The sequence below is a fragment of the Typopeltis vanoorti genome, chromosome 21, assembly GCF_054136105.1.
Source record: "Typopeltis vanoorti isolate ZY-2024b chromosome 21, IOZ_Tvanoo_1.0, whole genome shotgun sequence".
In the NCBI taxonomy this organism is placed as follows: domain Eukaryota; kingdom Metazoa; phylum Arthropoda; class Arachnida; order Uropygi; family Thelyphonidae; genus Typopeltis; species Typopeltis vanoorti.
Genome location: NC_143569.1, coordinates 42,811,490 through 42,836,489, shown reverse-complemented (window position 1 = coordinate 42,836,489; position 25,000 = coordinate 42,811,490). Strand labels below are relative to the sequence as shown.

General features: G+C 36.7%; 1 protein-coding gene across 2 annotated transcripts in view; it reads left to right on the top strand.

Moving 5' to 3' along the window:
- The window catches only part of LOC150094790 (uncharacterized), a 275,693-nt gene that overhangs the window by 86,956 nt on the left and 163,737 nt on the right, over positions 1-25,000 (top strand). For both annotated transcript variants that reach the window (XM_090410853.1, XM_090410852.1), the window contains 2 exons: positions 11,820-11,922; positions 24,906-24,980. In XM_090410853.1, coding sequence (XP_090266979.1) covers positions 11,820-11,922; positions 24,906-24,980 — 178 coding nt within the window. The remainder of the gene's footprint in view (positions 1-11,819; positions 11,923-24,905; positions 24,981-25,000) is intronic.

The following is a 25,000-nucleotide window of genomic DNA, read 5'->3' as shown; positions in this document are numbered from 1 at the left end:
TCTGGCTAGGACAGTGGTTCTTAACCTGGGTAATAGCGCCTCCCCCGGGGAGAAATGAACGATGGGGGCGGTTAGCGTTATAATACTACTAATGTAATAAAAGCAAAAAATTCCGTATTTAATCTAGCATCCCTGTTTATATTTGTATGTTTGACAACATTGTTCAAATTTATTCACTTCTTATTTTTTAGAATTTTTACATTGAAAGTTAAGTATTGGGCTACTTCTTGGTCTGAATTTTCTATACTGAAAATAATTAATTTGGCTATTTTTTAGCAGAATCCACTACTTTTATAAGCTTTATCTGCTACTTTTCTTAACGCTGTCTGACAACTCAGGTTTGCAGTTTACATCTAGTCCTTAGTGTGGCTCACTTCGTTGATATTGTGTAGCACTGTAGCCCATTAAAATGAGTGAAAAAAGAAAGTGTCGGCAATATTCAAGTGAATATTTAAAATATGCAGTTATTCCCTCTATAAATAATGAGCAGTTACCAATGTGAAATGTGCTTAATATGTGAAAAAACTTTCTCAAACGAAGGAAAATTGTCTTGGACTTAAAGGGTTGGTTGCAAACCAAAGTAACCAACAAGAGAAGGAATTTGCTGTGTCTTACAAATTTTCAAAATTAATTGCCAAAGGTGGAAAGTCACATACTATCGGGGGAAACTCTCATCTTACCGGCTATAAATGAAGTTTTAGATGCGATGATTGGACTAAGTAAAAGTAATATGACGTCGTCATTTCCCCATAGCAGTGGTTCAGTATCAACAAGAATTGACGAGATAACAAAGGACATTGAAAAAAAAACTTTGTGATAATTAAAAACCATAGAATTTTCTTTGCAACTCGATGGGACAACTTTACGTGACAACGAAACTTTGTTAATGAATGGCCTACGTGCGTTATTATATAAATACTGATGAAGAAATTGTTGAAGAGTTTCTATTTGCTGAACAACTGAAAATTGACACAAACGGTCCTACAATTTTTAAGGTTAAAGACTTTTTAATGCTAAAAACATTCCTCTCACAAATATTATTGCGTGTGCAACTGATGGAGCAACAGCTATGACTAGTCGTCATCGTGGATTTATAGCATATTTAAAAGAAGCAGTTCCAAATATCTTTACAATTCACTGCATTCTTCACGGACAGCGCTTAGCTGCAAAACACCTTAATGGTAGACTACATAAGACTTCTTTGGATGGTGTTATTAAAGCAGTGAATAAAATTAACTGCCGAATGTGGAAAGCCACATACTATTGGCGAAACTCTCATCTTACCGGCTATAAATGAAGTTTTAGATACGATGATTGGCCCAGGTAAAAGTAATATGACGTCGTCAATTCTTCTCAGCTATAGTTCAGTATCAACAACAATACCCAGTCATTGAATACCCTTGGGAAATATGCCATGAAAACGAGGAATTTGAACGTCTTTTGTTTCCACTGAAGTTAGATGGCTCTCAAACAGAAACTATCTGCGACACTTTAATGATCTCTACGATACTGTATTTTGGAAATTCTCAATTCACTTGATGAGAACATGTGTAATGTTCTAAAAAAGGAAAAGGTTGACATCGCATATCTTTCTGATATTTTCACCAAAATAAATGAGCTTAACATCAAACTGCAAGGAAGCAACATGAATCTTATTAAAGCAAAGGAAATTATAAATGCTTTTATCTTGTCTTGCAGTGCTCTCCAAGCAGAGCATTGCAAGACGAGATTTTCTGCAGTTCCCAAGTCTACAAATAATAGATGATAATTAATATTAGATACAGATTTGAATTGTTATTGTTCCTATCTTCCGACACTGAAAGAAGACTTGAATCAAAGACTTCGATGAACTGAAAATACCCGATTGAGTCATAAATTCATATCTTTCCGATGCCACGTTTGTTCATCCAAATTTGTGTGAAGAATTTATTGACTTAAAAAATTATTTTGAAGCTCAAGTACAATTTCAACAGCGTGGGTATGAAAGATTCCGGCCAAGCATACAATGCTTTGGCAAGAAATAAAATTACTGCTTATTGCTTTTCCTTCTTCATACTTAGTCAAGAAAGAATTTGGCGTAGTGTTGTAATTGTTAATTAAGCAGCGAAATAAATTTTAAATAATTGAAAGAGGAGACTTGAGATTTCGTTTGTCAAACATTGAACCTGATATTGAAAATAAGCAGGATCTCATCAGGCTCAGGGTAGCCATTAATGATTGGCTTATTAAATACAGTAAGTTTACATCTTTTTGAGTAAAAATTAATTTGTATCAAAGTCATTAATTTTTAATTATGAGTTCAAATATGTTGATGGTAATTTAGGTTTGCCTAATAATATATTATAATTATCTTATTGAGTCATTAACCTAGTGTAAAATTGAGCATAGGGCGCCAGGCCATACAAATAGTTGAAAGGGGGCGCTAGACAAAAAAAAAGTTAAGAACCACTGGGCTAGGGCAACTCGTAAATGCCGGCGAGTGTATTCCTGTAATCTCTCTGGTCAAATTTCGTACGAAACTTTTATAGTTTCTGTATTCGGCTTTGAAATAATGCTGGATTTAATATCCACTTGATTTATATAATTTTGCATCGCCTAAATGAAGCCTTTTGGCTAGGGATCCCAGATACATTGGAAAAAAATACTGGACACTTATGACTGAGGGTGAAAGTTTAGTATGCACATCCATCACATATGATATGCCAGTCTTACAAAATGATTCTAACTTTCCATGTGTGTGCGTGGTAAGGTTTACTATGCACACACTTTATTAAGTATAAGTAAACGAATAGTAAATCCAATTGTTAGGCTGCATATTTTAATTAAGCCACTTTAAGTTGCCTTCAAATGGTTTTTTACTTACTATTATAGATACAAATTAGATTGTAATACAGTAATGCTCTTCTCACCTGACGATATTCTTATTAATCAATCAGACTTGCTCACTCTTACAATACTTTTCTGAGAATGAATTTCGTAAAACGTCCGTAAAATACGGGACGATCTCGTATTTTACGGGACGTCTGGGATCCCTACTTTTGTCTCTTTATTTTAGTTAATACTTTACGCACCGACTGAAAGTTCGCTTACGAAAAATACACCTCCGACACTTCGAGTTCCTTAGTACAAGATAATTGGTTTGTGAGTTTGATGTGGACAGACGTGTTTTATTTACTGTGCTAGAAAACCGTGCTCTTTTAGGCTGTATTACACAACTTACGGAGGTATTCCATGAATCTTGCATCGCACTGGCTCTAACCCTGCCCAAATTCCTACTGTCTCCCCCTCTACACGAAATGTGTACGAGGTCAATGGCCGCGTAGGCCCACCCGAAACGTGGACCAGTGGTGGATGTATGGTTTTTAGAGAGGTAGGTAAATTCGAGCTGAGCCAAGTAAGTTCCACGGTTTCTTCTCACAACACTACAACATTTATTGCACTTTTTCTCAAACACTGCTAGTAGACCACTTCAGTCTTTGGTGGAGATCTCAGTCTACAGGATTTTCTGCTGGAAGATCCCTAGACCTGCAGGATTTTATCAACTGTGAGGAATAGTGCTGTCTTCACCATGAGCGAGGAGGAAGATGACGCTTATATTGAATCGCTCAACAAAGGGCGGGCACTCAGCATTCTCAAAAAGATTGTAAGAAAATTCGAACACGAGTGGCCCGGAATCCTTAATTTCTACTCCTTGCCAGGAGAAGTTGAGGAGGGTGATTTGGTGGTATCCACTCCCCAAGATTGAAGAGATCCATGCACGCAAGAGGCGCAAAACCACCGACCCAGAACCTCCCATGGATTCCAGTATGGAAGATGACTCTCCCAGTTCTGATTCCTCCACCTCCCCGAAAGAGAGGGTGCCCCGATCATTCTCCGGGAAAAGAAAAAATGAACACCCTTAAGGTCCACCATGACAGACCTACAAATACAATACATCTCAGCTAAGAATATGGTGCCTACATATGATTCTGAATGCCCCATGGTTCGTCAGAGATGTTCAACTTTACTGGGACACTGACATCCCTTATATCTACTCTTTCCTTCAGTCTCTTGCAGCAAAGTATTTCTTAAAAACGTCTACACATACCAATCTATTGGCGCAACAAGCTGATGACTATGATGAAATGGATTTCTACAAACACAAAAGACCTAAAGCCATCCTAATTTCAAGAAATGATCTATCCCCTTGCCCTCTCAGGGCGAGCATATTGCTCATAAATTTTTCATTCACTGTATCCATTTCAGATAGCAGGGAATATGAAAAGCATCTTGCTTCACCCTTGGAGTCAGTAAAGTTAAAATTTCCTTAGTACGAGAGTTTTTTTTTCTCTGTTAAGGTTTCTTCCAAGCCTAGCTCCTGGTGAGGGGGGGGGGCTTAACATTTCGGGGATTTGTCTTGAGAGAGCAACTTGAGTCTCCAGGGAATGTGTTTTCCCTGGAGACTCAAGTTGCCTGTGTGGCTTTGTCGATGGATGCTTTTCCCTGGATGAGTGAGTGAGTTCCCCTATGAGTGGTTCTACTCCGTGGTAGGGTGAGCCTGTCACTGAGTGGAACCAATGCTGAGTTGGACTATCTTTTAGTCATTCGTAGGGAGTGGTCTGGAGGATCGCCTAATTTTTATAGAGGGCTTTACTTAAGCACCTGCCTGGTCTCTGAGAAGAACCAATCAGTTTGAAACCTTATCAAATGGACCAATAGGAGGCGAATATATGGACGCTTGGGCAAAGCGATCGTGTCTCCTATAAGGTCCGGCTAGGGCAACTTGTAAATGCCGACGAGTGTATTCCTGTAAGCTCTCTGGTCAAATTTCGTACTAAACTTTTTATCTGTATTCGGCTTTGAAATAATGCTGGATTTAATATCCAGCTGATTTATATAATTTTACATCATCGAAATAAAGCCTTTTGGCTCTTTATTTTAGTAAAGAATTGAAAGTTTTCAAAAACGATCTTAATAGCCTACACTTTAATGCAAGGATGACCAACCTTTTACATTCCATGTGCCAGTTTTTTCACGTACATGTTCAGATGCACCATACAACTCTTGTATCCTTAAAAACTCTCATAAAACCAGATTCTCTCTCTGTAACTCTGACCCAACCACTATCTTCATTTCTTCTATTTCAGAAGAACTGAAGATAGTGCTTACTTACTATTGATGGTGTGTTTTATTATTATTGTTATTATTATTATTATCTGAAACCTCCAGGGAGTCAAGGCTCATCGAGGGAGGGTGTAAATTACCCAACCCAGCTATCATACCTTCCCTTAAGTTCATTTATACTAGATGCACTCACTACCCCTAAGGGCAAATTATTCCACTCACTCACTGCTCTCTGGGTGAAAAACCTAGCTCTTACCCCTTTCTTGACTGAGAACAACTTTAACTTCCATGGATTTCCCCGTATTCTCTCCCCACCTTCCATATAACGAACATTTTCATCATTTGAAATGCTATAACACCCATTCAAAAGTTTATAGACCTATCATATCACTCTCCTCTTTCTCCTGTTAACCAGAGTCTGCAATCCACATACTCTCAATCTGTCCTCATAATCTAAATCCCATGATCCGGATATAATCTTTGTAACTCTTCTTTGAACCCTATCCACAGCTTCTTTATCCCCTTGGAAACTCGAGACACCAAATCTGCGCACAGTAATCCAGTGTGGTCTTCTTAAAACCTTATAAAGAGGCAGAATTACTCCTTATCCTTGCATCGCAAGGTTCGTTTCAACATAACAATTATCATCTGAGTTGTATTTGCAACTTTTGATATGTGACCTTTGACCTTTAAATTCTTATCCAACAATACGCCAAGATCCCTTGCCTCTTCAGTTTCTTGTAGCATAACCCCGCTAATATAATATGCCGCTGGAACTCTAATCACGCCAAAGTGCATAACTTTACACTTACTATTACACAATTAAACTGACACAATTAAACTGACAGCCATTTTCGTTTGCCCAGATTTCCAGTCTATTCAAATCATTTTGTAATTGCTAAATGTCAGTGGCATCCCTGATTGCCCTGCCTATCCTTGCATCATCAGCAAACAATTGCAAGTCTGATGATAGACCCTGCTTGATGTCATTAATGTATAGATTAAACAAGAATCTATACATTAATTAATTACACCACTGGTTACCTTCAATCTGGCAGATTCACACCCACTGAACACCCTCTGTCCAAAAAGAAACCGAACTTTTCAAAATAGAAGAAACTAGTGGCGCCACCTGTTATATCTTTTTGTTGTCGAAAGCGGCAACCTTCATTAGTGTTGTGTCAGCTGTTTATGACATTTGTTTTATTAGAAACCGAGTTATAGTGCCAACGGTGAGTGTGTTTTGACGAACGGAAAATGAGTTTCAAACAGAGAGCTGCGATTGACTGTTGCATTAAACTTATTAAAAGTTTTATCGAAACGCATCAAATGCTTCAAAAAGCATACGGTGATGAATGCTTATCCCGTAGTCAAGTTTACGAGTGCTTTAAGCGATTTCAAAGTGGTCGTGAGACGCTTGAGGACTGGACTGAGCGAAGTTAACATCCCAAAAGTGCGTGATTTCATCAAAGAAAACCCGAAATCGTCCGTGAGATTGATTGAAGATGAATGTGCTTAACATTTTGACCGAGAGTTTGGGCCTTCGTAAATTGAATTTGTTCCCCACAAGTTGACCCACGACCAAAAAATCGTATCGAACCGAACACTGCAAGGACCTCATTAAAATTGCTCGTAAGGACTCAAACTTCCTTGAAACGATCGTATCGTTACTGGCGTATACCACTTTTTGATATCTGTCTGTCAACCATCCCCTGATCCAAGTCGATAGATTATATTCCAATCCCATATTCTCCAGTTTACACAACAGCCAATCGTGTGGTATCCTATCAAATGCCTTAAAAAAATCCAACATTATCATATTGTATCCATTCTCTTTATCCAACTCGGCCATAACATTGTTATAAAATATGAGCAAATTGTAAAATATGACCTCCATTTAGTAAACCCATGCTGCATCTTGCAGGGTATAGTTTGTTTGTCTATCCATTTTTGTATGCGAGTTCTTACCAACTTCTCTAAAATCTTCACTACCACACCAGAGATACTAGCAGGTTGGTAGTTAGACACGTCAGTTTTTGCACCACCCTTGTGCAGTGGAACTATCATACATTCCTTCCATTCCTGTGGTATCATTCCTGAGCTGAGACTCAAGTTAAACAAATGTGTGAAAGGCCTAGCCAATTCAGCTGAACATTCCTTTAGCAAACAGGCTGATATTCCATCTGTCCCTATTGACAAATACTTATCCAGGTTATGCAAGAGCTCTTCAACCTCATTTTCATTAACCTCTAACTCTTCATCCAACATAGCAGTAGCACCGTGCACCATGCTACATTCACCTGGTTGATATTTCTTAGCAAAGTGAGCACTCGTTAACTGAACAATCTCCTTAGCTTCCAACACTCGTGTACCATCTGCATTCAATAAAGTTATTCTTCCACATTCATTCTTTCTTTCTTTTGCTTGCAGCATAACGATAAAATTCTTTCGGATTGCCTTTAGCTTGCATGGCCAATTTCTTTTTATACTCCGTTTTAGCTTTTCTCACAATACTCGTTATATTTCATAACTCATCTCTCTTATATTCACATGATATTCTTTCCACATCATTTTCTTCTTGTGGATTTCTTGCTTAATAAGGCTGCACATCCATTTCACTCCCAACCTATTTATTCTTCAAACACTAGGGATACATTGAGATACCGCCTCATTCAAGCACTTTTTCAAAAATCCCAATGCATTGCTGACATTTTTTCCATTCAGTAACTGATATACCATGGGACCAAAAATAGTATTCTTCTAAGTTGATCATAATTTCCAGCTTTGTAGTTCAGCATGTAGCCTGTTTTAATCAGAACTTCAATACAAGTAGATACTTTCCAAGAAATAACAGCTTGATCACTGTCACCAATTGGTGGTAAACTAGCCATATTCTTGACGGAGATCATTTCTGACATTATGAGCAAATCCACCACTCTTTGACCTCGAGTTCCTTCTTTCACATGCTGCTTGAGAAATTTGTCTCGCAACAATTCAATAAATTCCTGTTCTTTCTTATCATGAGATTTCTCTTCTACCCAATCAATGTTTGGAAAATTAAAGTCACCCATAATGATCATTCACTTGGTACCCATAAAGCTAAATTGGCGATGCATTTCTTCATCCCCTACAACTGAAACACCAGGTCTGTAGTGACAATCCCATATATTCCATTTTGTTAGGCTTCACTTCACACCAGATAGACTCAAACTAACTGCTACGTGGGACATTGTTACATCATTGTTTTCTTGTGTTTCTACCCTAACTAGACTTAAGTCATCTGATATCATTAGTAGCACTCCTCCTCCTCTCCTATCTCTTCTGTCATTCCTAAAAATAGTATATCCATTACACTCAATCCCACTTACCATACCTGATTCTGATAGCCAGGTTTCACTAATGCCAACAATCTTAGACCACATAAACTCAATCCCTTTGTTTCTAATGCTCCTGCATTTGTGTATAGACATAATAAATTATGACCTAGCCTATTCTTATAATTAGATATGCAATCGATTTGGTCTTGTTCTAGAATTTTCTCTTTTTCCTCCCCAGGCATGCTTAAAAGGTCCAAACCCAAAGCATATTTTTCCACTCCTTCGCCACATACATAACCACGTTCAAAGGCATTCATATCTTTATCACGTTTGTATACCATAGCTGGACTTTCACACTGTGGTGGCCCATACATAAGCACTGCGACACTGCAGCACCCCCAAGGAAAAAATGAGAAATTAAATTTTGTTTGTGTTTATAAATAATAACAATGCTTACAACATTATATAAATGCATTACAACATTATATAAATGCAATACAACATTATATAAATGCAATACAACATGTTAAAGGTTACAGCTTATGTTTTTACATTGATTGAATAGTTAATAATTGGAATTGTTCGATTAACGCTTTAGATTACGAAACAAATACACTGTGATCTAATGCAGTGTCCATATTATCACATTCAACCAATTGCAGGCAGACTCACCGATGTTCGTTTGCGCTTCTCATTGCATGTAACTAATGAATCTGACACTGCTCTTTGGGCAGTGTATAGTGTGCTTGTGCATGTTATTTCTGTGAGATACAAAAGGGTGAACTATTTTTTGCAATCTTATTTTATTTTGTTAAAATAACATATAATTATTTATTTATTATAGATACAAGGCTGAATTATGATGAGTGTTACTGTTGAAAATATGAAAAGAATTATATATTTTCAATTATCGTTACACGAAACAAATACACTGCGACCTAAATTGGCGAGTCTACCAATTGCAGGTAGACTCACCGATATTCGTTTACGCTTGACACTGCTCTTTGAGCAGTGTATCGTATGCTTGCGCTCATTATTTCTGTGAGATACGAAACTTTTATTTTTGGTGTTTGTTCGTGGTGAGGGTGAAATATTTTTAATAAAGCAATTTTTTAACATGTAAATTTATTTATTAATAAATTGGTTACTGATTAGGGAAAAAAAAGAATTTTTTTATATTTTATTTTGTATATGCAGCACCCCCCCCCCCCCACTTAAAATTTTCACTGGCCACCACTGCTTTCACACACATTTTTCCTATGCCTCCCTTGATGATCTAGTTTTCCTGATATATAGTATAGTTATAGTATCTATTAAGATCATGTCTTTTATTATGTGAGAAAGTGCTTTCATAAACAATGCACAACGGTTTTCCTGACAGATTCGCTATAAATAAGAACTCATTTTTCCACTGTTCATTGAATTCATGCTTTCTATCACCTTTTGTTTTTCTTTTGCACTGTGTGATCAGTAACTGAATGTAAAAAATAAAAGGCTGAACTTTTGAAAAAGTACATGTTCACAAAAGATAAACAAAGCATAACCCCATATCACACAAGTACCAATTGCTAACTGACTGACAGAAGATCTGCACAAAACAATAAAATTACAAAAAATAATTACTAAGTTTTAGCTATTTTTTTTCTATAAATTGGTTTTTGATTAATACTTTTTGCATAAATAGGCTCGCTTTCTTATTATTATCATTAGGACCTCCAATGCATCACTTCTAATCATCCAATGTGCCACTTTTGGCGCATGCACCATAGGTTAGCCATCCCTACTTCAATGTAAAGTCTATTCTTGAACTTGAAAACTTCAGAATATTACCTTTCTTTGATATTCTCCTAGAAGTCACTTAGGATAAAATACTTACATATTTAGGGTAGAGAAAAACCATCATCAGTACTGATAGATTTCTCCATACTTCTCCATACAGAAGACAGGAATAATCAAACTACTAAGGGACAGAGTCTATAACATCTCCAACAACATCTAAAAAAGAATAAATAACTTCGTTACCTCTATCCCTTAATGAGTATGGGTACAAGATTATTAACAAGGATATGGACTTAACAAACATCACCCAAGGCATTGACAAACAAACAAGTATATACGGTTAAATATACGGTCATCATGCCTTATATCCACAATGTGACGGATAAAAATCTTTCAGTTTCTTCGAAGTTTTAACATAAAAATTGCACTCCACTATGCAAAATCTTCAGATTCTTGCACCTTTGAAATCTCCCCCCCCCCCCCAACCTCAAGAAACCTGGAGTCTACAAGATTCAGTTTTAGTACAGAATTTGTGGTCAACAGGACATTCCAGAAAGATCTGCATGTCAGAGGATTTTAAAGATGTCGAAAGAAAAGAAAGCATAAATTCAGTTTAGTTTTTCCCACAAAGAGTGAAGGAATGCCTTACATTCAACATAAATGTTTTGTGAGGAAATACCTCTACCTCTGTGTACTTCTACTTCCCACAATGAGTCTCTGACTCCATGGAGGTCAGATGTTAATAATAATAATTGTGATGCCATTATGCTTATTCAGCACATATTTAATATTTATTTTTTGCATATCCCAGAAACCCCAACTACAAACCAAACATGGAACATTTTTAATCCACTTCTCCTTCCTATAAACTGGATGTTGGTCACATTCTATTAAGTGTGCCATTAAGAGTAAGTCTGTATTTAATTATAAGTATATAATTAAATATTACAGAATACATGATGGAAATTTCATTTTCAGTTAGTTATAATTTTACTACTCTTTGGAATGTTGGAAGTTTTTCCACTTAAACTTCCAACAATTATCTCTAATCCAGAGTATTTTAATAATAAGGTGTGACACCTTTTGGCTACTTGTATATGAAAATATGACTCGTGCATTACTTCAACCTTAGTATCACCTCTGGGTCTGGCTCCCACTGATGAGACCTTGATAAAGGTTGAAACTGGTCTGGGTAGTGACCATTCCCATAATGCATAGCATTTTACATGTCTGCAAGGACATGTGCTTTGCATTATCGGATACTAAGGCAAGTGATGTGAAGTCATTGGCTTCTATATATCACCTTTGGGTCTGGCTCCCACTGATGAGACCTTGATAAAGGTTGAAACTGGTCTGGGTAGTGACCATTCCCATAATGCATAGCATTTTACATGTCTGCAAGAACATGTGCTTTGCATTATTGGATACTAAGCCAAGTGATGTGAAGTCATTGGCTTCTATATACGAGTTACCCTGGTCCTGAAAATATTTCAGGCTCAAACTTTGTTTGCTTACACTTGGATAAAGGATTAAACCAAGTATATCATTTCTTGGTATCTTTAATTTTACTACTTGTCACTCTCTGTTTCAGTTTATTTATTATTTTATTTTATCATTTAGGGTAGTAAATTCGTGCCATGATGAAGCCTCTCGGTTTGTACGTGTGCTGACAAGAGGATCACGAAATTATCTTTTACCAGAGGATTTTCTTCCCTTAATTCAAGTTAGTGATTTTTTCGTTTCTGATGAAATCTAAAGTAAACAGCTATTTCAGAATGCTTTGAAATAACTTGTAGCTATGAGTGATTTCCAGTCCTAATGTTTTTACATAGCAAACATTTCTTCCTTCAAGTAATAACTAAACAGAATCATACTTTTACTCTCTGACATGCCCCAAATGGCCTATTGAATGTCTCCCAGTGCTCTGTACTTTACATAGTTTCAGTCATTCTATATTTTATATTGAATATGAAAAAAGAGATTTACTGCACAAGTGGACTACTAATTTCTGACTTTTGTTCTTGGATATTCCAATCGATCTTTAAAGGCCCCTTAAACAGCCATCAAGCTATTATTTTACCCTCTTGAAAATAATGGATAGAGTCATCGGCAGTCAGTTTCTTTCCCTATGTGTGAAGGCCTACCAGTATTTTACAGCTCTCGATATACAGCAGATCTCCTTGCCAACATCACTCAGCTTTGGATACAAGCTGGAAAGTTTTAGAAAAACTTGTGATCACTCTTGATTTCTAGGGCATTTGATTTAGTTTTGGAAAGACTGCTATCTCGTTGATCTCCAATGCAAGATTAGATCTTTCTTCATGAACTAAGATTTCTAGCCTTTCAGCATAAGCACATCATATGCATGGCCTCATACACCCCCCCCCCCCCAAAAAAAAAACTGCCCTTTCCCCTTCAGAACTACTTTCTGTACAACTTCTAACACCATATAAATCCCTTTGTTTTATCTTAAAACACCCATCTTATGTTTGGATTGATGTACCACAAACTTCCATAAAAATATTTGATTCTGTTCTAGAAGAAGACAGCCCAATTAATTGATGACTCTCTCTCTCTCACACACAGATTCACTCCAGTGACACTTTCCCATATGCATTTCATTTCTGATTTATGTATTTTTCATGAGTGCTGTTCTGCTGAAGGGGGGCTACATGGCAACCTCATTCCTCTGTTTTCCCTCACCTATACACATAGCTCTCTGGTGGTCAACATCCATTCATTGACCAGGCTTTAAACCAATCAAAACCAACTTCTCACCATCTTCCTTCACTCCACTTAACATCTTTCTTTAAAGAATTCTTCACAGCATTTTCCTCAAAGACTATGATCACCAGCTATTCAAAAAACAAAGAAACAGACTCATTCTTTCTTCTTAACCAATTGTCCACAGACAAATATGTTAAAGATACCAAGCAATTCTATAAACTTTGTTTTAATCTTTTTTCTCAAGTAAGCAAACAGACAGGTAAGTCAAGTTTGCACCTGAAGTATTTTCAGGTCTGAGACAACTCGTGGTAAAGGTTGAGTAAGCTCTGATCACTTTCCCTTAGTATCTTCCCTAATGCAAAGCACATAGCATAATGCATAGCATCATACATGTCCGCAAGGAGATGTGCTTTGCATTAGGGAAGATACTAAGGGAAAGTGATCAGATATTACTCCACCTTTACTACAAGTTGTCTCAGACCTGAAAATACTAAAGGTGCCAACTTGACTTACCTGTCTGTCTGCTTACTTGGAAAAAAGGATTAAAACCAAGTTTATAAAAGTGCTTAGTATCTTTAACATATATTATACCCAAGGTAAAAAAACTTTCTACTGCCCAAAGACAAAGTTCATTTAAATATCATTCCCACACATAAAAGGTTGCAAAACCTGTAGCACATGTGTCATGTATTGGTAGTTGGTCAAGAAGAAACCTGTTGATATATTTTATGAACAGCTGGAGTTTGTATACTTAGGGAAAAGAAATGAATGAGAACTTGGTTCAGTATGTTTGCAGTTGGACTATAAATGGATTTTGATACATGTTTGGGTGGTTAAAAGTTTACAGGAAAGTGGAGGAATGGGACCAGTGGATTCAGCAAAACAGCACTCATGTTCTGTTTCTGCCCATAATGAAGAAATCCCACAGGTGAGAACAGTATCGTGAGGTAGGGAAGATTTGGGATTTATGTTTACACAGCATTTGGGAGCTGTACAAGTGAAAAGTAATATCTTGAGCAAAAAAGGATACCTAGTTTTTTGGAGGCAGAGGAGGCTATGAATGTGATGTGCTTGTGCTAGAAAGGCTAGAGGTAATCAGTGCAAGAAAAGATACCTATTCTTGTGTGTGTATGAGTGAGTGAGGGGGAAGAGTATCTCAATATTATTAATGCTGAGATGAGGTGAAGCGTGATCTTTCTTGCATGAAATAAGACAGGATTATGTTTTGGTAACATTGAAGTTGATATGGTTGTCCTTACCCCACTAAAATATGGCAAGGCATTCAGCATTTAAGGGAACTGATTATAAAAGATGTTATAACTCAGCTTAACTGTATTTTTACAAAAAAATTACAATATAGACTAATATATTAACTAAAATAAATTTATTAATACTTCCAATATTTTGGCAAAGTCAAAATTTCATCATCACAGAACAAAATATAATATAATGATAATAGATTGTAATAAACTTTTCTTCCTTCACCCTCAAACCAAAAGCAATTACTGCACTTTCTTTCTCTTGGCCATAATTATGCACTTGCACCTAAAAATATTCCTACAGAAGAAGTTTTAATTCAGACTGAATGTGGATTCTTAACCTTCCTGCTGGATTCTGCCAATATACTAATGCAAGCAAAGCCACCAAAAAGTAACTTCTCCTATAAAGAATATGAAAGCACTACTCAAAATTAAGAAAAATAGGAAAATAGTAATTACTAAATCTGATAAGAGAAATGATACAGTAGTTCTAAACTACCATTATTACACATTAAAATTTGCCTCTTTGCTTAAAGATCGGTCAACCCATCTTCCCCTTAGACTATGATTCCCTACCAATACACAGATCAGGTCACTTCACGAACTACTTAAAAAAATAAAAGGTCACATCCTGGCCTGAAGTTACTAATAAACTACAACCATATAACTCTAGACACTTTATCTGAATTCTAAAGCTGAATTTCCTCTAGATATTTTAGCCTTGTTCAAGTTCATTATGAACACAGACTGTTTTGTTTAGTAAAGAAAATTCTACAAACAAATAGATGGGACAGCCAGCTAATTACTTCACGGAAAGGTGTGAAGAGGAAAGCTCTAAATTCTGCCTCATATAGACCAACTGTTTGGCTATGCTTTTTTGATTATGTATTCTCCATTTGGCCACATGGCCTGGATGTTGCAACCTATTTTTAACACATCTAAACAATCAACATCCCAAGATTTGGTTCACATTAGTAAAGAGAAAATAACAATGGTCTCACCTTCCTAAACACTTTAATTATACACCAGCATGATGGATACTTGGCATTCTCTGTTTACAGAACCCTCTCCCCCCCCCATACTGATGGATACCTTCACAAACAGCACACTTGTTTCCCTTCCAACAGTATGGGATTATTAAAACTTTATACAACAGGACTAAATTAATTACTTCAGATAACAATGTCCTCTTGATGGAATTTGACCATGGCACATATTCTTAAAACACATTCCCAAAACTTTCTTAGCCAACTGCTACAATTCCTACCATATCCAAAAAATATTAAATCCCTCAACCTCCCTCCCCTTCTCTCCAGCACAGAAGCTACATCAAAGCTGTCATCATTCCATATATCCAAGGTATATCTGAAAACCTAACTAAAATCCTAAAAAAATACAACCTTTCAACCACTTACAGATCATATAAAAAATTAGCATTCCTTATCTGCTCCCAAGACCTGCTGGGAGTTTACTAGGTCCTCATAATTGTAAACTATCCTACTATGGCCAAACAGGTAGAACAGCCAGCATCAGAATTACTGGACATAAGGACTATACAGCCACTCTGGACTTGTTGATTATAGGATACACTGGAAGAAGGCTACTCTACTCTATCACAGTAAATAAAAATACGAAAGACTTTTTCCTTGAATCTGCTTCTGCCTTCAGAGACTACCTAAACCTCAACAGATTTATGTGAAACTATCCCAAATTTGGAAAGTTCTCATCCTCTGCACTTTAGCCCAGTAGCCAAGAACAAGAATGCCCAATTCTGACCACTAGAAAGTAGGCCTTTAGGCTTACTCTCAGTTGCCATGCTTAAGCCTCATTACTAGTGTAGTGCCTGCACACCCATCATATTATATTTTATTAATGATGGCAATTTGACTTTGTCGAAATATTGGAAGTATTAATTAAATTTATTTTAGTTAATATATTAGTCTATGTTGTAATTTCCTTAAAAAATACAGCTATGAATAGCCTACATATAAGCCTTACCACCAGACATATGTAGTTTAGGATATATCACCATTACAAAAGTTGTCAAATGAGAAAAAAAAAATAATGAAGAGTACTGTCATCAGCAGAACTCAGGACAGAATGTGAGGTTATCAATAGAAGGTCCTTTATGAATAGGAGAAAGAGCATGGGCAAAAGTATAGCACTCTGGGAATCCAGCATTGATGGAGAAATCTGAAGACAGGGTTTTAAAATTTGCAATCCATATAAGGGATACTTAATACTCACTTAATGAAGTTATACTGGAAGAATTGGAGAAAGCAAGGGATCTCAAGGTGATTGTGGATAGAGATTTAAAGTTCCATGAACATACTGCAAAGTTTGTGAAGACACCTCAAAGAATTGCAGCAATGTTGAGGACAACATTGACCATGGGAGATAAAAGTGTGCTGGTTCCATTGTGTACAGCTTTGATCTAACCACATCTGGATTACTGTGCTCAGATCTGGTTACTGGGATTTAAGGGAGATGAAGAACCTTGGAAGAGGTGGAGAGAGAGAGAGAGATGGATAACAGAAATGATGTTAGGACTGTATAATGTTGATTATGAGGATAGACTGAGGGCATGCATGATGCAGAGTTTGGTAGACAGAAGTCAAAGGGGGGATATGATCAATACATTTAAGCTGTTTAAGGTTATTATCATATTAACATTGAGGAGGTATTTCATATGGTAGAATGAGGAAAAGGAACAAGGACAAGAGGCCATCCCTGGAAGTTGCAAAAGGGTAAGAAGTAAGTTTTTGCATGGAGAGTGGTAGGAGCATGGAATGCATTTCCTGAGAGGATGGTGAAAGTACAGACTGTGGGTGATCTTAAGTAACTAGACTTTGTGTTCATACATGTTGACCTCCCACAATGAATATTGTGAATCCATGGGGATCAGGAAAATAATGATGGTAATATATACCACCGTAACAAAAAAGCACATCCTCAGATTGCCTAGAGTACTTTACAAGTGATACTAAATTCATCAACAACAACAACAAAAAAAAAAAATTAACAAATGAATGACAACTTTAAAGTAAAAATTACTTCAACAGGAGATCAGATGCTGTTATAGGCCAGGGAATGCAGAGAATACTGATTGTGGAATGTTTAGGCAAATTAGTTGGGCATGTAAAAAGAAGAAGATCCTGATGGGAGACTCTAATTACAGGTATATAGAATGGAAGGAGGAGGAGTGTATGGGAACAAGGAGAGCAAGTTTGTGGAATTTCTTAGAGATAAGTATCTTAAGCAGCATGTGATCGAAGCAACTTTTGGATTTGTTGATAACTTCACAAGATGTAGTTGTTAATGAAGTGTTAACACTGCTGCCAGTTGGTGAGAGTGATCATGAGGTACTTGTTTGGGAAGTAATGAAACAAGAAAAGGTTACTGCCAAAAATGGATACATGTGGAAGTATAAAGCAGGTGATTATAGGAAACTCTGTAGTCAGTTAGCATCAGTATGTTGGGTAGATGAGCTAAGAAGAAAAGATGTTGACAATAAATGAAAACTCACAAGACAGTAGCTGCCAAAAACAATGTATGACTGCATACTGAGAGAGAGAGAGGGAGAGTGTGTGTGTGTGTGTGTGTGTGTGTGTGTGTGTGTGTGTGTGTGTGTGTGTGTGCTTAATGTCGAAGAAATGCATCTGATTAATAATGCATGAAGAAGAAACATGGAATTTTGTCATCAGTTGCATATTTGATTTCTTAATGCATTTGCGTCCACCCTGAAGGAGTGAAATGGATGAACAGTGAAATCAAGCAAGCTATGCTGGAAAATAAAGTGTTATGGAGGAGGTATAAGACAGTTGATGGTGCTCGGATCCATGAAGAGTATAAAGTGCAGGCTAGAAAGGTGACGAGTATGATAAAGAAAGAAGAGGTGCATTATGAGAGGAGATTGGCTGGTCGGGCCAAGGTTAACTCAAGGGAATTTTCTGCTGCATGGCAAGCAAGAGGAAGAATAATTATGGCAGATTAACATTGGGAGATAGTCATGGCAGCAGACTAACAGATGCAAAGGATATAGTGGAATTATTGAACGAGCACTTTATCAGCATATATCATACTGGTGTAAATGATGCCCAAAGAATGCAACTTTGTTTAATTGGGAAGAAAAGTACCTGCATATTTCTGCTTCTAATCAGATATTTTTCACTATGCTGGGGTGTATGGATAAAGCAGGTAAGAAAACTGAAGTTTAAAAAAAAAAAAAAAAACGAAAAAGAAAAAGAAAATAATACAATTAAGGAAGTATCTTCGTTGCTTTGTGTGGTGGTTGTAATAAATGATCTGGGCACTGAATTGGAAACCTTTATGCAGATGTATGTAAATGTTGCTTACACAGCATGTAAGCAAAATACTTGGTCACATGCATCATCCCACATTGTAGGCAACTATTTAAAAATGCTGCTAGTCAGTAATCGTTGATAGCGATGACAATGGGAAAAACAAAGGATCTTTTGGAGTTCGATAAAGAGCTTATTGTGGGTGCCTGTCTGGCTGGAGCCATGATTTTGAAAACAGCAGAGCTGATTGGTTTCTCAAAACTTGAGATATCCAGGGTGTTTAATCGGTGGAAAATTAACCCACACTGCTTGTCTTAGAGGCGTAACTGTGGTCCTAGGACAGTCTGTCAGGAACAAGATCACCATCGTTTGAGAAGGCTTGTATGGACAAACCAAACTTCCTCTATGCAGCAATTGTCTGATGCATTTAATGAAAGCTGTTTCTGACCCATATCTCACTGAATTGAAGAGGATTGGTATTGGCAGTTGCATGTCTATATGGAAACACAGTATTAAATAAAAGTTCTAATTCAGTGGCCAGTGTGTGTACCTGCACCAGCTGTCATATGTGCTCTTAAATTCATTCACACTAATTGCACAAACAATTCAATTGTAATCCATTCCAATCATGCACCACTCTCTGAGAGAAAAATCTAGCTCTCAACCCTTTCTTCTAGGCATTCATTCATTCATTCTCAACTTTTAAGGATGCCTTCTTGCCCCTTCCCTACTCTTTATAAAATGAAAAATTCCACCCACTAATATCCTGTATGACCCTTTCAGAAGTTTGTAAGTCTCAATGATATCGCCCCCTCTTTCTCCTGTTTGCTAGTGTGTGTGTGTGTGTGCAGTCAACAAGTTCTCAATCTTTGTAATCAGTATTCCACAATCCTGATATAATTTTTAATACTTTCCTTTGCACTCTCCCACTGTATCATAATCACCATGAAAACCAGGAGACCAGACCTGCATGCAAGTCCAAATGAGATTTTATTAGTACCTTGTAAAGAGACAAAATGACTTCCTTATCTTAACAGATCAAGATTCATTTCAGCATTACAATTATTCTCTGAGTTCTATGTGCAATCTTTGCTATCATCATCAGCCATTTTCTGTCTACTGTTGGATGAAGATCTCCCTCAAAGTTCTCCATTCAGTCCTATCTTAAGCTTTTCTATGCCACTGAATTCCAGCCCTGTCTTTAATCTCATCTTTCCACCATCTCTTTGGTCTTCCTATAGCTCTCTTTCCATCTCTGGGATACCATTCTGTTATCAAGTTTGTCCATTTTTGAGTATTATTACTTCTTGCCACATGACCTGCCCATTGCTAATTGGATCTTTAATGGTTGTTATAATGTCTCTCTTGCTCCACTCTGAGCTCTGATCCAAGTATTGCACCTTCTATCTAGAATGGTAATACCTAGTAATGATCTTTCCATTTTCCTATGGGTAATCCTCAACTTGTTGGTCAATTTTAAGTCCACAATTCACTACTATGTATGTTATGACTGGAAGTATACAACTGTCAAATATATTTTTAAGTATTCTGCTGTGGCGGCCCGTAAAGTTTAAAGTGGGGGTACTGCCTATACAAAATAATTTTTTAAAAATTCTTTTTTTCCTAATCACTAACCAATTTATTAATAAATGAATCTGTAGATTTATTTATTAATAAACTGGTTATTAATTAAGAAAAAAAAGATATTTTTAAAAATTATTTTGTATAGGCAGCATCCCCACTTTAAACTTCACAGGCCGCCACTGGTATTCTGTCTATTTACTATATATACTATTGCTATATACTACTATTATTATATATACTTTTATATATATTATAATCTATGTTCACCACACTGCAAATGTGGTAAATGGAGTCAATAGACTCATATGATGAGTCTATTGACTCCATAGAGGGCAATGTTGTAATATAATAATTTTTTTAATAGAACTACATCTGGACTCCTGCATGCTGATCTGGTCATCCAGATTCCTTGAGGATGAGGAAGTAGTGGCAAGGATCCATAGATCAGTGACCAAGGTTGTGACATCTATGGAATGCCACCCGTAACCACAGATTGAAAGGTGAAAAAGAGGGGCATGATAGAAAAAGAATTGGTAGCTTAAAGGTTTAACTTAAAGGGATGTTTTAGTAATGAATTTTTTTTTTCATTATATGGCAGGAAAGAAGAGAACAAGGGATCATCCCTGTAAATTGTGTAAGGGTGCAATTAACAAAGATGACAAGATCAGACTGTTTGCTTGGAAAGTGAATGAGTGGAATGAATTGCCAGAGGAGGTTGTGAGTGCTTTGTCAGTGAATGCATTCATGGAGAAGTATTATTATTATTATTATCACCCCAACCTCCATGGAGTCAGCAGACTCATTATGGGATGTTCACTCTATCAACAACATATTTTTCATATTGAACCTTAAAATCCTTAACACTGCATGCATTCACAAGACATTCCATTAATGTGTTCCATTCATCCACAATTTTCCATATAAAAATTCTACTCCTCACACCTTTCTTCACCACACCTACACACAACTTCCAAGGATGGCCTATTGTTTCCCTCTCACCTTCTGCTCTTTTTAAATTGCCCTCTGCATTGATCCAATAGAATTCCCTCATTAATTTAAACATCTATCATATCATAGGCAAAGTGGATATTAAATCCAACATTATTTCAAAGCCGAATGTTTGTGTAGAAACTATGAAAGTTTCATAAGTTAGCCCGAGAGCTTACATGAATACAATCCTCAGCATTTCCAAGTTGCCTTAGCTTGGATTACTTAAAAGACATGGGCTCTGCCCAAGTGCCCATATATTTGCCTTTTATTAATCCATTTGATAAAGGTTTCACTGGCCTTAAGGTTTCTGCCTGGTCAGAGACCAGGCAGAAACCTTAAGGCCAGTGAAAGCTCTTAAGAGAGCAAAAACTCTCATTCAGTACTAAGGAAATCGAAATGTCAGAGAAACGTATTTTTCGTAAGTAAACTCTTGTCAGTGTGTAAAAGTAATTACTAAATAAATAACCAAAAGGCTTCATTTCGGCAATGTAAAATTACATAGGCAAAGTGGATAAGGTTGGATTTAATATAACTTTTGTCTGTGTAATTTAGGTTTAAGGTTTCTGCCTTAGGAGGCCTTTTGAGCATCCAGGGATTGGTGTTTTCTGGGGTGACCAATATCGGGGCAGTGTTGGTGAATGCTTTTCCCTGGAATATGAGCGGTTCTGCTCAGTGGTAGGTGAACCTGTCACTGAGTAGAACCACCACTGAGTTAAATGATCCTTAGGGTCACTCATTGAATTTAGAGTGATCTGGGTTATCGCCTAGTTTTTGGAGCAGACCTTTACATATATAGTGGTCTCTGAAGAGAACCAACTAGTTCAAAACGGCTGTCAGGCCAGTGAGACCTTTATCAAATGGACTAATAAAAGGCAAATATATGGACTTGGGAAGCACCCATGTCTTTTAAGTAGTCCAGGCTAAGGCAACTCAAGTATGCTGAGGATTGTATTCTCGTAAGCTCTCAGGTCAACTTATGAAAGTTTCATAATTTCTACAAACATTTGGCTTTGAAATAATGCTGGATTTAATATCCACTTTGTCTATTTTATATCGCCAAAATGAAGCTGTTTATCTCTTTCTTTAGTAAGTATCTATCATAGCATTTCTTTTCCTCTTAGTGACTAAAATCTGTAATTCACATTCCTTTAACCTCTCTCCATAGCTAACATTTCAGACTCCTGATGTTGCCTTAGTCACTCATCTCTGAAATTTCTCCAATGTTTCCATGTCACAGTGAAAAACTAGTTTGCCAAATCTGAGCACAATGGCAAGTGTGGTCAGACTAGTCTTTTATACACTGGCACAATTACATCCTTATCCTACATGTCAGTGTACTTGTTATCATAGCAGCAATACAATGTGCAGTAATAAATTTAGTTTAATCCTTTATCCAAGTGTGAGCAAACAAAGTTTGCGCCTGAAAATATCTTCAGGACTGAGGCAAGGTGGTGCATCTGTTGGTAACCCGTAGCAAATGTGGACCAAGCTCTCATCACTCCTTATCTGAGCATCTCCCACTATGCAAAGCACATCTCCTTGCGGACATGTATAATGCTATGCATTAAGGGAAGGGCCACTACCCAGACCAGTTTCGACCTTTATTGAGGTCTCATCAGTGGGAGGCAAACCCAGAAGTGGTGACACTACGGCAGAAGCAATGGAGAGGTCATATTTACCTATACGAGTTGCCAACCGGTGTAAATATGATCTCTCCATTGCTTCTGCCGTAGTGTCACCACTTCTGGGTTTGCCTCCCACTGATGAGACCTCAATAAAGGTCAAAATCGGTCTGGGTAGTGGCCCTTCCCTTAATGCATAGCATTATACATGTCTGCAAGGAGATGTGTTTTTCATGGTGGGAGATGCTGAGATAAGGAGTGATGAGAGCTTGGTCCACCTTTGCTACGAGTTGCCAAGATGCACCACCTTGCCTCAGTCCTGAAGATATTTTCAAGTGCAAACTTTGTTTGCTCACACTTGGATAAAGGGTTAAACTAAATTTATTATAGTCTAACCAAGTGCAAAATAAATTTCCAACAATGTGCAGTCTTTGTAACACTTGCAATGCATTCTCTAAACTTCAGTACACTGTCAATTGTCACTCCCAGACTCATCCACTTCCTGAAAAACAGTTTCATCAATACAGTACACAGCCTTATCTCTCTCCGACTCCAAAATGTAACACCCTGCACTTATTAATATTAAAACTACATCCCTAAAAATTAAAGATACCAAGAAATTATTATATATATACTTTAAATTAAAGATACCAAGAAATTATTATATATATACTTTAAATTAAAGATACCAAGAAATTATATACTTGGTTTAATCCTTTATCCAAGTGTAAGTAAACAAAGTTTGCACCTGAAGTATTTACAGGACTGGGGCAACTCATATAAGAAGCTAAGACTTCACATCACTTGCCTTAGTATCCCATAATGCAAAGCACATCTCCTTGCTGACATGTATAATGCTAAGGCAAGTGATGTGAAGTCTTAGCTTCCTTATATGAGTTGCCCCAGTCCTGAAAATACTTTAGGTGCAAACTTTGTTTGTTTACACTTGGATAAAGAATTAAATCAAGTATATAATTTCTTGGTATCTTTAATTTATAGTATAACCAAGTGAAAAAACTTCCAAAAACTACATCCCTACTCATTTGTCCAAGCAAAATCTATTTAAATCTTCTTGAAGGGAATTAACATCAGCAGTATACCTTATAATTCTTCCTAACTCTGCATAATCAGCAAACAACTGAAGATCCCCAGTTAGTCCACAATAAATATCATTAACAAATTATTTAAGCAGCAGGGAGCCCAAGAACAGAAGAACCCTGGGGAACACCACTTGGTACCCTCCTTTTTTGAGACACCCTCCATCATACACAACCTGCTGGTATAATTCAGAGAGCCAGTATACTCTCCATTCCCATTCTCTGCACCTTGTAAACCAACCTATCATGAGGTAATCTATCAAAGACCTTTGCAAAGTTCAAGAATATCACTTTATATGAATCTCCCATATCTAATACATTTCTCACCTTATCATAAAATGCAAGTAGATTGCTGAACAAAGACCCACCCTTTATAAATCCATGCTGACTATTATAAAGAATCCTATGTCCGTCAATCCAATCCTGTATTCTATTCTGTATGATAGGTATTGCATGAATAATGGTTAGTAGAGCCTCTCATGATGAGCCTTTGATCCCATGGAGGTGCCCAAGAAAATAACAAAATTTACTTTCAGGACAGCTGACATTAGGAAAATTTATCCTGGTATTCAAGAACATCAGGATTTAGGACTTTTTAACTGAGAGAGCAAGAGAGAGTTTACATTGATGCAACACTGTTGAAACAGATAATTTAGCTTTTGTTAGCATATTTTATAATGAGCAGTTCTTGTATCTAAATCTAAGTGGTTCAAAGAACCTTTGAAATAAAAATGATCCGCATTGCAAAAAGGGATAGAATTAGAAATAATACAATTATACAAATGACTGGAATAGTGGATAGTGTGAAGTACTGTAAATGTATATGGAAATGGGTTGGCTATATTAACAGAGTTATATTAACAGACTATGGACCATAGCCACAACTGACTATGGCTATGGTCCATAGTCAGTTGTGAAAAGACTAATTTACTGTTAATGAATAAATCAATTTTAATTATTTTTCTTAAATATTATTTTGTATGGAATGTGCATTTAAGAATAATAAACTGAATGACATTAACACCACTGAATTGAATAAAGCAATCTATAAATGTATATATTTTTACAGCTCTTAGATACAACTAATGCTGATTCACTGTTTATAAAAAATTGTTTTAATTTTCAGGATGTGATTGAATCTCATCCTGGACTAACATTTTTAAAAGAAGCAACAGAATTCCATTCAAGATATGTGCACACAGTAAGATGTTTATTCATACA